This window comes from Rhizopus delemar, genomic scaffold (genome assembly GCF_000149305.1).
Source record: "Rhizopus delemar RA 99-880 supercont3.1 genomic scaffold, whole genome shotgun sequence".
NCBI lineage: Eukaryota > Fungi > Mucoromycota > Mucoromycetes > Mucorales > Rhizopodaceae > Rhizopus > Rhizopus delemar.
In genome coordinates, this window is record NW_027137827.1 from 1,422,817 (window position 1) to 1,437,475 (window position 14,659).

Below are 14,659 nucleotides of genomic sequence, written 5' to 3' on the forward strand. Positions count from 1 at the left end.
AATTCGAATCCCCGGTCACTCCCGCCTCCTGAAGAAGAAGAAGAAAAAGCATTTCTATCTAAACTGGATGATAGACATTGAGAAAGGATACAGAAAATGTAATTATTTTCCTACACTCTTTCTTTCTTATTAATAAAAGATGGAAATAGACAAAAGTCCATTAGCTTCAGATTTCCTTGAATCATCTGCACCTGTTATTACAGCAGATAAACATTCATTTATGGAATTATCAGACTTGGAGAAATTGCACAATGATGATCGGATAATTCAAGATATGATGGAGCAGAGGAAAAAGAATCAGCTACAAAACCATCAATGGTACTTTGATGAATATTCAGGACTATACAGACACATCATACCATCTAAAGAAAGGGTGCCAACAAAAACATTTTCTCCTGCTATCAGTACCATTTCTTTATCGATTGTAAATGATGATCTACAGTGGCCTATACCCAGTGGAATAGAGCAGGTCCATCAGCTATGTAAGTTTGCAAGATCAACTAAAGATCCTCAAAAACAACTCAGTCTCTGCAAGACATTGATGGATGCTCAACAAGACATCACAAGAAAGAAGAATAAAGAATTGGATCAAGTGATTATTATAGAAGCTCAAAAGTTATTAAAAGAATTAGCTTCAAATGTAAGAGCAAACACAGCAGAGGCACAAGTCTTGTTAGCTTCTTGTTATGGTGCTGGAAGCCTAGGTTTACCACTGGATAGAGAAAAAGCATTCTTGCTCTATATTCAAGCCTCTAAACAGAATCACCCAGAGTCAAACTACAGAGCTGGAGTCTGTTATGAACTAGGGATCGGTACAAAAAAAGATTACAATCGAGCAGTATCATTCTATCGTAGAGCATCTACATTATCGCATGTAGGTGCCATGTACAAATTGTCGATAATTTTGTTACGAGGATACTGTCAGCAAATCAAGAATACACGAGAAGGTATTGCACTCTTGCAGCGTGCTGTTCCTTTAGCCACAAAGAGCTTTCCACATCCTTTACACGCCCTTGCCATCTTATTAATATCAGACGAGTTCAGTGAACAACTGATTGCTGACACAGATTATGCTCTGGAACTGTTGCATGAAGCTGCTAGGCTAGATTATGTACCGAGCCAAGTAAAGTTGGGCGAATTGTATGAAACGGGAAAACTAGTCGAGGTCAATGATGCTCAGTCCATTTATTGGTATACAAAATCTGCTGAACGTGGAAGTGCGGAGGCTGCTCTGGCACTATCCAGCTGGTACTTGACAGGATCACCCAACGTATTGGATCAATCGGACAGAGAAGCATACCTTTGGGCTAGAAAGGCAATCATGTGTCAACACACAGATAGATGGACAATGGCCAAAGCTTATTTTTTAATTGGTATCTATGTAGAGATGGATATTGGTATCACTGAAGAAGAAGATGCCATGCTTTGGTTTCAGAGATCAGCCGCGTTAGGACACAGAGGTGCATTAGAAAAAGTGAAGCGTTCTACAGCATTTCTTAAAGCGAGTAAAAGTTATGTGAACATAAATAATAAATAAAGTACTAAAGTAACTTCTTGAGGGTTTGTTCTACATCTTTGGTAAAAATAGAAGGATAAAATTATGCATAAATCAGTTTTTATTATTATCATCATTATTATTGTTATTAAAATAAAGCTTCTTCTGAATTGGTTGGGGAAGTTAAAAATAAGCCCATCATTTTCCTGTTGTGAATTTCCTGTAATTCTCTGTTTCGTTCTTCTTTCATTTCTTTCGTGATCTTTGGTTTAATAAAGTTGCTCTTTTTGTTGAAAAGGTTACCGGCCATATTATAAAATACTTGCTTTTTGTTATTCATATTGTTTATTAGTTTGGTCTTATTGTACTTGAATTTGCTTTTCGAGGACCGAATCGAATCGGAATCAGCACTGTCTTGATCAGCGTAGTCTTGTCTTTTTTGTTCATTTATTGAATCACACTCAAGTGGATGTATAGTCTCTGTCAGACTTGATCCATCTGCTAATATTTCATCCGATTGAAATTTAATATCACAACTATTATCACTGTGACTACTTGTACTGCTACTCGTACTTTTGCTGCTGATACTATTGTGCTTTTGGAATAAAATCATCCTTTCTTCTTCTTCTAAAGCCACTTTCTGTCTTATCCCAGGTGATGAATTATTGCGCATTCTTCTTATTTCAGGAGTTGAATTCGTTCGATGGCTATTCTTGGAATCAAGTGAGTCTAGAATATCGACAGATTCCGATCGACGTGTGGGTGGTTTGGGTAAAAGTAGTATATCATCATGTACTAGACGCTGATCAACCTTGGGCGGCTCTGTCTCTTGGAATAACTTGTTGCCCAACATATCTACCAACAACACATCCGATCCTCTCTGCTGTTTTTTCTTCCCTTCTGATTGTGACGGCCTTGGTACTCTTTGACCAAAGATGCCCCCTTTTCCATGCGAAGGATAGAATGGAAAATCGTCCATATTTGGAAGTACCATATTTTCCAAGATAAACTCACGAATTTTAGCCTCTATTGCATTTGTTATCATATTCAGTTTGATTTGTTTATCAGAAATGACGGGTATTATTTCCCACTTCATGTTTGGTAATTCATAAAATCCAATCCAGCAACGATTACTTGGAGGTGGCTTCATCTTGAATAAGAATTTACCGTGGAGTTGCTGGAGCGTAACAGATAAGATGAGTGGAACACGAATTAAGGAGTACGAGCAATCCGTTTGTATGACGACCCTAAACAAACCAGAGTAATCAACAAAGGCCTCTGCTAACAAGTCTCCCTCTGGTGTAAGTGACAGTAGTTTAGGCTGTGTGATGAATGGGATCGAATGACCAATGTCAACAGATTGAATGTGAACTTCACCTAAAAGACCAGGCAGGTTTGCCTTTTTGATCTTTTTCGAAACCTTGTCTTGAACGTACTCATGTATTAGCTTTGTTTTGTACATGCTCAAAAAGAACCTGCCAACAATGGCATTCAGCCACTGCACCTGACGGTAGTCTGCATCTTGTTGAATGGTGGAAATTAGCAATTGCATATCAACTGGATCAAACTGTGTACTGTCCATCATTTCAACTGGTTCTAAATCATTCACAGTAGCTGCAGCAATCAAACCAAAATACCAATCCTCCTTGTCCACTGCTCTTTCACAGGTAATATAATATTCTTCATCGTTCTCGCTGGAAGTAAGGTGTAAAAAAGTCGAACGACCAAAGGTAACATGCTCACTTGGTGAATAGATGGATATTTGGTAGTTATGAACAGGGAGAATCGATTTGCAGTCATCGTATTCTTGATCGGATTCATAAATAAATAAGGCACCACATTTCAATTGGGCATAAACGTGTTTCTTACGTTTCATATCCAGCTCACTGATATCCTTTTTATGCATTTTGATCAGCTGTATCCATCCTTTCTTAATCGTATTATTCTTTTGAAGCTTGGTAGGTTCATTTTTTATTGTTTGTTGAACAGTGTATTTTGGTAAACTGAAATATAAAACGAATAACAGTATGGGTAATAGTGTTAAACCACCCATAAAATAAATGCATAAAAATTGTATAAAATAGTTCATTTTTTATAAGCAGAGAAAGAAAAAGAAAGAAAAATGAAAAACTATTTAAAAAATAAAGGGGAAGGGGGGGGGAAGAAAGAGACAAAAGTAAGATACATAGTAAACATTACGCCAAAAAGCGTCACTTTTGATTCACAAAAAATGTCAACTTCAGTAAATGCATAGTGGCTTATAAAAAACATAGAAGGGATTTTTCTATTCTTTTTTTTTTTTTTTTTTTTTTTTTTTTTTTTTTTCCAAAATTTTTTTTTTATTTTTTGGCCAACCACCCCCCCCAAAAAAGTAAATGCAAAATCCTTTTAGGACTGCTTCAAAAATAATACCAAAGAAACACATGTTTGAAAATAAAGTTTACAAAGTCAACTCCTCTCACTTTACACTCAAAAGAAGTCAGTGCGACTTTCCTGACCAAAATGCGACTACTGTCATCACTCACTCTGAGGACCAATCAGCGATCGACAAAGCTGTTGACTGTTTAAAACAAGGTGAAGCCATTGGCATTCCTACAGAGACCGTCTATGGGTTAGCCGCCAATGCTCTTTGTGCGGATGCAGTTGCGAAAATCTTTGCGGCCAAAAACAGACCTCAAGATAACCCACTGATTGTTCATGTGTCATCGATTGATATGTTGAAAAGTATTTTACCCAACCAGCACTTGCCTGAAATTTATTTACCAGTCATTCATCAATATTGGCCTGGACCTCTGACTATCATTCTTCCTGCATCTGAAAAAATTCCTACTTCTGTTACTTGCGGCCACCCAACCGTTGCCGTTCGATTTCCATCTCATCCTATTGCCCGAGGCTTGATTGAAGCCTGTGGGTTTCCCTTGGCTGCCCCCTCTGCAAATTCATCTGGCAAACCATCCCCTACACTTGCTAGTCATGTCTATCATGATCTCCAGGGTCGTATCCCACTTATTCTCGATGGTGGTGCTTGTGATGTCGGTGTCGAAAGTACAGTGTTGGACGGATTGAGAACACCACCTGCTATCTTACGACCGGGTGGGTTGACATTTGAGGCACTTCAACAAGTAGAAGGCATGAAAAACTTGCAAGTCTATCGAAAACATTTTGTTGATAGCGAATTAGAGATGGCACCCACTACACCTGGAATGAAATATCGTCATTATTCACCCGAGGCTATGGTGATCTTGATTGAAGCAGCAGGTCAAGATGAATTCAGCCAGAGATTTGAGTCGACCTGGAAAAAGGAATTGGAAAGAATACAGGAATCGGGTATTGGTATTTCAAAGGTGGGTATATTACGTACAGCACCAGAGGATGCGGAGACGGTTGTTTGGGAGGAAACGAGAAGGGTAAAGGGCGATATTGAATGTGTTTCGCTTCATATGGGCCGCCAGGGACGACCTGAAGAAGTAGCTCGTGGTATGTTCAGAGGATTACGAGATTTAGATCAACGTATGGTGGATGTTATCTTTGTAGAAGGTATTTCTGAAATAAGAGAAGGCATGGCTGTCATGAATCGCTTGAGAAAGGCAGCAAGTAGAATCATAGACATTTAATAACTGAAGATCCTTTCTTTCAGTTCTCTGTATTTTTTTTTGTTATATTTATTTATTTAGTAAAATAAACCCTCCCCACACTATTTCCATTCCCTTTGTTACATTATATAAACAATTCTTACTGTTCATATCAAATGATGAATAAAAAAAATTCCTTTTAAAAATAGATAGAATAAGTGACTTGCTTTTCATTTGGTTTCTTTTGATTTGTTATATACACTTTACAGTGGATTACTTGCCAAAGGTAAAGATGCTCTATAAATGCCCACAAGAGTCCTGTACTGGTTCCACAGACAAAGGTTGTTCAAGATAGGATGCTTTTCACAAGGCTGCATTTTAAAGAAATAGTCTCCGCTAATCGAGTTCCCTTAAAAGTGTATTTTAAAAAGCGCTTGATCTTTTTACTTTCTTTTCTAAATGACCATTCAGGTCATTTCTTGTTTATCAATCCAACTCTAATTTCTTCTATTTTATATTCTCAAGTATCCATTGATCAATTAAGGAAATTATCCTCGTTGAAGGTCTAGACGGTCAAATCATGCAGTGAATCTTTATACTCAATCAATGGAATCAAACGAAATAAATAAAAATTGTAAACGAATAAATTATAAAGATGAAATGTTATAGGCTTATTTATGTATAATAAAAAGAAAAGGAGCGCAAGCGCACATAGATAGTTTTACAAAAAGGAAAGGGAAGGGAAGGAGGGGGGGGTATCAAACCGTGAATTTGGTCTATAAACGTCTATTATTCTACAATTAAAAACAATGGTTATTGTCTTTGATGACCTGATAATGATTTCTTAATCCTTTTCAACATTGATTTGTACACTGAATTATTTGAATAGCTTGACACAGAGAATGTAAATCGATCATCAGAGGAGTAATCGAACGATGAGGATGAGGATGACCAACTTTTACGAGAAATCTGTTTTAATTTTACCAAATTCCATCGTTCGGTCAGTGAACTGGATGAACTCGAGTGTTTCATTCCACTCATCTTGTCTTCACGACGATTAAGCATCACCCAAGGAACAAATGAATTGATCCTCATTAATTCCAGTACCGCCTCTGCTGCATCGCCAAATATGTGAGGATGAAAGATGCCTTGATGATAGAGCTCAAGTATAGTCTGTCGCATATCGCAAGGTATATTGATTTCGTGTGGTGAGTTGGGTCGAATGTAGGCATTGATCATCTTTTCACATCGTGAAGCAAGTAGTGTATCGTTTGTGCATTTCTTGTACTCTTGTGTAGCTATCCAAAATTCCAAGTTTTCTATGCAGTAGGATTGTTGTAAATAATTGGCAAACTCCTTGAATAGATCAGAAGCTGGATTTTTTAAAATATATTCTAATGAAAGTGTTGAATTATTATTGTCAACACTACACGTCATTCTATTACACCGAAAGAAATACAGGATATAAAAGGAACTTATTTATATAATACAAAATACAAAAAAAAAAGGAGAAAGTAAAGGAAAAAGAAAAAGAATCTAAAAGGAGGAATTAAAAAAGAAAGAAAAAGAAATAACAATTGGTTCATTTCAAACCGATTTTCCCGTTTTTGTAACACATATAAACAGGAAATCGTATTATTCAAATAAAGGTACGATTTCCTTCTTTTCAGTTTGAATAAAGAAAAAAAATAAAAAAAGAGAGAAAGAGTGATTAGAAATAGGTTCAATAACTGATATGAAGACACTTGTGGAAAAGTAGTTTATTTACTTTTTCATATGAATTATGTAAATAAATAAAAAAAGAGGGTGGCAAAAGAACTAACCCCAGGCTTTCGGAATATAGTCCCATTTATCCTTCCTTAATCCCCCCTTTCTCTCGATCTTTTTTTTTGTCAAGTACGAATGAGTTATAGCTTTCTCCCTGCATGGAATACAACTAGGGAAATCGGTGTACACGGACCAGCCTTTGCTTATTATTTCTTACTGACAACATTTGACTCCTAGGAAAGTCATACGCACGTGGAATTCATCTCAGCCCGCATTCAATATTAACTCCGCAAAACAGTTGAAGGGAGGAAATCATGACGCATTGACAATAGGTTTGTGTTACTCTTTGAAGTGTAAAATTCGATTGGGTGAATCCAATTGGGTACGATGGCTTTAAAGTATTTTAAAACCTTAATAAAGGTTTCAATGTTGATACAAAGTGTATTATGTATCATCTTGAGAGCAGCTTTCTTACTCTTATCTTCATCATCATCCTACTTTGGTGTGTTACAAGATCTTTATTATCTTTTCTTTTACATTCAAGCATATCCTATAATAGCTCGTCTTGTATTTTCCAATTATTCAGTGGAGACTTTTGGTACTAATAAAAAAAACAGAGTTTGGGCGTGAAGCATGAAAAAAGACAAAAAAACAAGCAAAGGATCTACCGATATTTGTTTTACAAAGAGATTGGCCATAAGTTTTCTCGATCATCACAATGTAAGCACTATTCGTTGTTCATTCAGCGTTATTTCTCAAAAACTTGGGGAAAGGTGACCAAACATTCATCTGAAAAAGTTCCATTTAACGATTGTGTCAAATTGCGTTATTGGAATAGTTTGAAATCAAGAATTAATTCTGTCTGTAAAGACACACGTCAGATAGTATTTAAGGCTCAATTATTTGTGAATTATTAGACTCACGCCTGTCAGACACGTCAAACTGTATTTACAAGCAGAACTTTTGGTATTCACTTTGTCCATTGATAACGGACAAGCTTGCGATAAATAATACTGTGTTGCCCTATGATTTATTGTAAATATAGGACAGCTTTAGAGCTGCTTATCACTGTATAGTTTATGAAATCACAATAGCTAATGGAACTAGTTAATGTATAGCAGAGACATGTGTTCATCTTTCAATTAGTTACACTAATGATATTGTTGAATTCTTTGAAGCAAGATTAGTAAAATATCATGCTAATACATTTCAAAATAGTTTTAAACCAAGTTCCTAATGTTTTAAGCATATAATTCATCAAATTATACAATGCATCTGTAGTTGATAGAGGATAAAGAGGTTGAGATCATTGTCAAAACCTACTGATATCAACTTACTTGCCCAGTGGCCTCGTGGTGAAAAATTAACTCAATGAAAATAGTTGTTGATGAGGCATGTTAGTCATTAAGAAGTCTCATTAGCAGTAAAGTAACACCAAGGCGTTATTCAAGTTTTCTGATACTTTTTCTCCTTGTCTCTTTTATATACTATCAAACACGAAGATGAACACCACTACCTAGACTATCTAGCCTTTTTCCGAAACCATCCTTCCACTAGAGATTCATTAATATTAGTGTAAACCCTTTATTTTCTTTTGTCAAGAAAAGTCTGTCTAGAAGATACGACAGCCAGTTAACAATGTTTGACGGAATCTTTGATTTTAAGATTCAAGTGGCAAAATTATAAAAAGTACCTTGGAAATATTATTATGTTTATTTTATGTATTTTTTTTTTCCTTAAATAGTTTACTAGAATTACGTCCCACTGAGGAGAACAATATTTTGTTTGCCAGCTTAACCAAGTCTAAGGGATTTTCTGTTGATTCTGTATTCAATAAGAGAAGGAATAATCGAGAAGCTTCATATATAAAAAAACCTTGATTTGGAACTACAATATTTCGAGTTAAGAGAGCTGAGGAAAGATCATCGTCCTATGTTTCTTGACAAAGGCCGAAAAACAATTTTCACAGCAGCAGTTGGGGCGAATACTGGAGAACATTGATACTCAACAAAAGAGTGTCATCATCTGACTCGATCCATTCAGTTTTTAAAAAGGCAGCAAAGATCAAAAGATGAGAAGGGTATAGCCAAGGTTGAAACCGATATTCCTGCTACTTCAAAAACTTCTATTAGCAATGGCTATACCATCTATATTAATCAAGACTTGAATCATATGAAAACTTTGTTCAAGTTTTATGCTTTTAAACCACCCAATGCTCGCTTCTATTTGAATTAAGCCAGACAAATAGTGCCTGAAAAGAATGGTAAATATGTTGGTTCATGATGGTATAAAGTATGACAAAAAAAAGCAAAAAAAAGGGGTAAAGGATAACAGAGTGCTTTTAATAAATGAAGTAACCGGAAAAAAAAATAAACAAAAAAGTACAGCTTTTTATGATCATGGTTATCTTACATTTTCATAGGAAGCAAATATGGAGGCTTATCCGATTTAATAGCGATAGATCAAAGATGCTCTGGTGATCTTTGGCTCAGGGATGTTTGATAAAGATTTAGTACTGCTGAAAGGAAACAAATATAATGTAATTGTAATTTTTTGGCGCATCTTAAAGAAGAGAATCTGCTGGTGACTTGATTGCTATTACCGTTAAAGAATACAAAACTTTTAGAATTTGTAAACGTTGTAGAAGCGATAAGTTGATAGGCATTTCTTAAGTAATTGGTCATACTGTCCTTGATTGCAAAATTTGTAGTACATTTTGGCAACGCGACGTAAGCGCTTTCAAAAAACATAATATCCATCTCTTTTGCTATTTGGAAAGACATAATTAGGTAATCTACCTTTTCGAGAAATTAATAATGTCTTTTAAAGTATCATAATGAATTCGGTTTCTCTTTTTTGTGATAATGATTTTTACAGATAAGATTATATTTAAACATACCTTTTTCAGATGTTCAAAAACTATTGTATAACTATCTGAAATTCCACTTCGTTTCATCTAAATCTTTTAACTTGTCTGATAATAAAGTGCGAAAACTCTATTAACACAATGTTGACAGCCATTGCTATGACGATGGAAACAAAATGTTACAGCGAAATACTAGGCAAGCGCTCCTCTTTACTGATAATGATTAAAAAAAACTGAAACAGCATTTTGGCATTTAATTCTGATCAAACATTTTAATCAACCCTTATGTAGTAAATAACGAATCAAGTATAAAATGATATAAATCCAATTTATTCGACGACTAAGATGATACGTACATTGTACAAAGATATAAATATAACATGTCTATAAATATAACCTCAAAAGAAAAAAGAAAAAAAAAAAAAAAAGAAAGAGAGAGAGAGAGAGAGAGGAAAACAAGACAGAGCAAGGAATGTTGCTTAGATGGCAACAACATCAACCCAGAATCTGGTATCATCAGACAAGTACTTTTTGTCCTTGACGAGTTGATCATGGATCCAGTTGACAGCGTTCTTGTAGTTGGTAATGTCTTGAGTATAAGGGTTGTTCAGACCAGATTCACCATTTCTGTGACCACCGAACCACTTGTCAGCACCATAGAACTTTTGAGATTCTTGTCTGGCTTTAATATCGTATCTAAGCTTCTTGTTGAGAATAGCACCATTGTTAGCGTTACGAGCAGGTTGACCTTTGAATTGTGAGGTAGAGGTACGAAGCATGAACCAGTTTTGCTTAAAGATACCAAAGTTGGCAGAGTCACCAGACTTGTTATCACCATAAGGGTAATCTGTCATCATCTTGTCACTTTCAAGCATGGCAATTGCAAGATCCCAGACACCACCACCATTCTTCAAGATAGCTTGCTTTCTCTTACCCAATCCAGGGACATGCTGGGTACCTCTGTTGGCAGCAGCAACAAAACCAATGACAAAGAGAAGGAAAAAGTTAATGTACTTTAGAAGCATCTTTTTCTTTTTAATTTGTTTTTTTTTTTTTTTTGTAAGATTTGAATAACTAATTAAAAAATAAAATAAAAAGACACACTGTATTTATAGCTACTCAAAAAAAAAAAAAAAAAAAAAAAAAAAAAAAAAAGAGTGAGAGAGGAGCGTTGATAAACGGAGGTAGAATAGTATTCATGCTATCAACACATACATGCCAGTCTTATATTTTCTAAAGAGACTAGAGTCTTAAATCGGAAATCCGATAGATCTCAAAAATAAGTAACGTGTGACAATCATTGTATATTCTTTAATGCCCTCTCTCTCTCTCTCTCTCTCATTATGCCATTCGAATGCCAATTCATCTCCTATTTCTCTTTTAAAAGAATATAAAGAGTAATAGTAACAATAAAGTAGAGCCTAAAGGGTTAATACTTGGGTACAAGGATTGTAAAGAGAGGGGGAATATTTGCCACAATAATCATTTTTTTGGAAAGTTTATTTCGGAAAAAGTGGAAGGTGATAGGAAAGGATGAAAAAAAACCACGCACACACACACACACATATATATATACACATATATACACACTAGTATTTTAATCTATTCAATCAAAGATAGTTTTAGTTGGATTAACGAGATTTTTTTTGTTTTGTTTTGTTTTGTTTTGGTTTTTTTTTTTTTTTTTTTTTTTTTTTTTTTTTTTTTTTTTTTTTTTTTTTTTTTTTTTTTTTTTTTTTTCGTTTTGGGAAGCTTACATAATAAAACTCAATTTATTTAATTCATGTAACACATTTGAAATATTGTAAAACAAAACACAAAATGCCCTTTTGGCATTGACAGATACACATATATTCGCTGCATTAGCATTTACAAAATATCACGATTATAAATTGATTGTATTACCCGGGTTTTAGAAACTATAGAACCTTAGGTATGTACAGATATGTATATAAATACATAAACATTGTGTTCTTGCTGCTATTTACAACAGTAATCGTTTCAATGTCTCATTTAATTAATAATACATACTTTGTACCCAGAAAAGAATACTCGAGATTATCCCCAAGATCTTTTCTCCTCTCCCGCTCTCCTCCTCCCACCTCTTCCTTTTATGTCAAGCTGTTTATTTTGAAAATAGTCAAACCATATCATCTCTTACTTCAACTAAGCGGAATACTTCACACACACACACACACACACTCTCTCTCTCTCTCTCTCTCTCTCTCTCTCTCTCTCTCTCTCTCTCTCTCTCTCTCTCTCTCTCTCTCTTTTCTTAATCTTTTATCTGTAATTGCATGAAAACAAAGGGCGAATGATAAGATCCAAGTAAAACTACTTTTGTATTACTTTCATATTGAAAAAGGAAATTGCTATACTATTTTTAATTTATTACACTCATGATTAAAATTATAGACACTATATGAAATAAATCTTACTGCAATTTAATTAATATCGCCTTCTTAAATGATAAGTGCTGGTATTGAGTTCAGTTTGCCGCTTCATTTTGTGGCAGATGTCGTTCACATATGGAGAGGAATGTATTTGTATTACAGCAAATGTCAAGTAAAGAAAGCTTTTGGAATACCTAATCATGGTACTACTCATCAAGAAGGTCTTACTATCTGAAAGCTTTTTTTCTTTTTGCTCAAGAAAGTATAACAAAAACACTGGAATAACATTTACGAAACTGTATGTTTATCATGTCTTGTGAAGAATAATAACAATTTTATTCAAATAATTGAAGAGATAGCAACTTAATTCCAATAGTATATTTTGGCCTAACATTTATTAATTAATTTACTTCTTCATCTAAAATCAGCCTCAAAATATCCTGATTGCATAGCTCTATCCATGGGTATATATGGCAATACGTCCACCATACACTTTTTCTTCTTCAGTACTTACATGTAAAATTGTTAATAATCTAGTAATCTTTATCCACTAATATATCATTACAAATCTGAGGAGCATTTGAGTACTTCGTATTTCTAGAATTTGCCAGTAACTTTCATCAAATACATTTGCTTTCGTTATCGTCAACGCTCCTTTGATACATTGAATTCCAAAAGGTACTGGATCTTTTCCAGTTTCGTAAGCCATATCCTTCCTATTTAGTAATTCGCATCTTAATATATTCTTAACAACCATTACCAGCTTCCTGGTATATTTAATGATTAGTCTATGTCTTCATTGATAAATAAGAAATATGGTTCTACTATTGTCTTTTCTGTGCTATGCATCCTTCTTAGACTGTCATTTTTCCATACTTCAGTCAGTATATTCACACATTTTCTTACATATTCTTCATATTTATATTAATAGCAGGATAATTTGACCTGAAAAAACCAATGTGATGAAGCTGATATCAGTAAATTACCAGCTAAAAAAAATACTAGAACGGTAGCTGAACCAAAATAATTGAACATCAATACGGCTCTTTCCATCTATGTTGCTCTTTCATGAGCATTCTTTTTTATTGTCTGATTAACTACAACTTAACAGTCAGTGAAATTCAGAGCAATAAACTTCATAAATTTTTACTCTCTTAGTCTCCAGGCAGCTGTATTCTTGGATATATTCCAAGTAGTTGAAATAAACATGTCATAAGAATTTTAAAAAGATTTGGTTAACTATTCAGTGTTTTGGAGAAACCAGGTTGAACTGATTGTTTCCATTTGGTCAAATTTTTTGTTGACAAAATTAACGGTAGCGTCGAGATTGATAACGATGATATTGTAAATTAGCATCTTGACGTCAGCACTCTCATTTAAGCAGGTGTCAGCGTTAGATTGTAATGCAAGCGGTCTAGAAATAGTGGCTTCTTGATCACAAACACAGTTTCCCCACTCATCCATAACAATCCCGAAGTTAGAATAAGTACAGTGTCTTTATACAAAATGCTTCATCATTTTTGAATCAAATTTATTGCATAAGAACACATATTAAATCTAGCATGTAAGTACTAGATGAAAATGAAAGATGCTTAATAATTTGAAGACGGGAATTTTAGAACGCTTATTTTTAAAAACGAAAAAATGGCCAATCCTGTTTATCGTCGATTACTATTCAGCACTGTTTTTTATATTCTCCTCCAGGCACTCAGTAAGTTCAATGTATTGCCTCTCACGTTCTGCTTGAAATACCAGCTTCAAAGCTTTCACATTAGTAATAGAAGCTTTACTTTCCCTTATCCCTGTCCCAAGCATCCATCAAATATACTTTATGGGTTCAGATCAAGGTTTTAACCGAGTCAGTACCCACCGAATACCGTGGCTCTCTTTCAATTATTGTGTGCATGAGCCAGCATGATAGTTGATACCATCTTCTTGAAATATGAAAACCTTGTACTCCCTCTTGAACAACTTAGTGAAACAAGGATAGAAGATCCTAGCTAAAATGCTGTTACATTCGCCCTGATTTACTAAATTATCTACATAAGTTCAAGAAACGAGTTGTGATAGAATAGGTTTCTGCATTAACGACTGCAGATTAATTCCAGCGTTTGTTAAGTTTTTCGTGCAATTTTGAAGCAGAGCATATTTAGGACTTTTTGGGATTCGTCTTTAATACCACGAAAAAGAAGGCAATGGACCCTCAATTGAAGATATCAAAACTAATCCGTGCAGAATCATAATAAAAGTTAATGTATTTTGTAAATACCAAATAAGTAGAGTAGAAGAAATGGTTTATTCATGTCATTAATCCTCCTTTTCAGTGTTTTGAATGTAAAGCTATTCATTTTGAATGCCTTGGGTAAAAGATGATTGATAAATCTTTAATGCTACTATTTGTAAAAGAGACGGCCGAGTCGTCCGACAAGATCCGATAGTCAGTACGTCCCTGTCGGAGGAATTCTCAGAACGAGTTTTACTTTTTTAGAGGCCCCCCAGCGACTCGGAGCACTATGCGTTCTTCCAGGATGGTTGCAGGAAACATGATCCTGTTTCCTCCAATCTC

At 34.8% G+C, this 14,659-nt stretch overlaps 5 protein-coding genes across 5 annotated transcripts; 2 read left to right on the forward strand and 3 right to left on the reverse strand.

Annotated features, from left to right (window-relative positions):
• Positions 1–139: 139 nt before the first annotated feature.
• Positions 140–1,537, forward strand: RO3G_00564 (uncharacterized protein; the record flags this gene model as incomplete). Its single annotated transcript, XM_067655155.1, has 1 exon — positions 140–1,537. The coding sequence occupies one exon, from the start codon at positions 140–142 to the stop codon at positions 1,535–1,537; it is 1,398 nt and encodes a 465-aa protein (XP_067511256.1).
• A 636-nt stretch (positions 1,538–2,173) lies between these two features.
• RO3G_00565 (uncharacterized protein) lies at positions 2,174–3,401 on the reverse strand (the record flags this gene model as incomplete). The annotated part of the gene is made up of 2 exons (XM_067655156.1): positions 2,174–2,224; positions 2,355–3,401. The coding sequence occupies 2 exons, from the start codon at positions 3,399–3,401 to the stop codon at positions 2,174–2,176; spliced, it is 1,098 nt and encodes a 365-aa protein (XP_067511257.1).
• Positions 3,402–3,918: 517 nt separating this feature from the next.
• On the forward strand, positions 3,919–5,109 carry RO3G_00566 (uncharacterized protein; the record flags this gene model as incomplete). Its single annotated transcript, XM_067655157.1, has 1 exon — positions 3,919–5,109. The coding sequence occupies one exon, from the start codon at positions 3,919–3,921 to the stop codon at positions 5,107–5,109; it is 1,191 nt and encodes a 396-aa protein (XP_067511258.1).
• Positions 5,110–5,880: 771 nt separating this feature from the next.
• Positions 5,881–6,306, reverse strand: RO3G_00567 (uncharacterized protein; the record flags this gene model as incomplete). Its single annotated transcript, XM_067655158.1, has 1 exon — positions 5,881–6,306. The coding sequence occupies one exon, from the start codon at positions 6,304–6,306 to the stop codon at positions 5,881–5,883; it is 426 nt and encodes a 141-aa protein (XP_067511259.1).
• A 3,873-nt stretch (positions 6,307–10,179) lies between these two features.
• Positions 10,180–10,725, reverse strand: RO3G_00568 (uncharacterized protein; the record flags this gene model as incomplete). The annotated part of the gene is made up of 1 exon (XM_067655159.1): positions 10,180–10,725. The coding sequence occupies one exon, from the start codon at positions 10,723–10,725 to the stop codon at positions 10,180–10,182; it is 546 nt and encodes a 181-aa protein (XP_067511260.1).
• Positions 10,726–14,659: the final 3,934 nt, after the last annotated feature.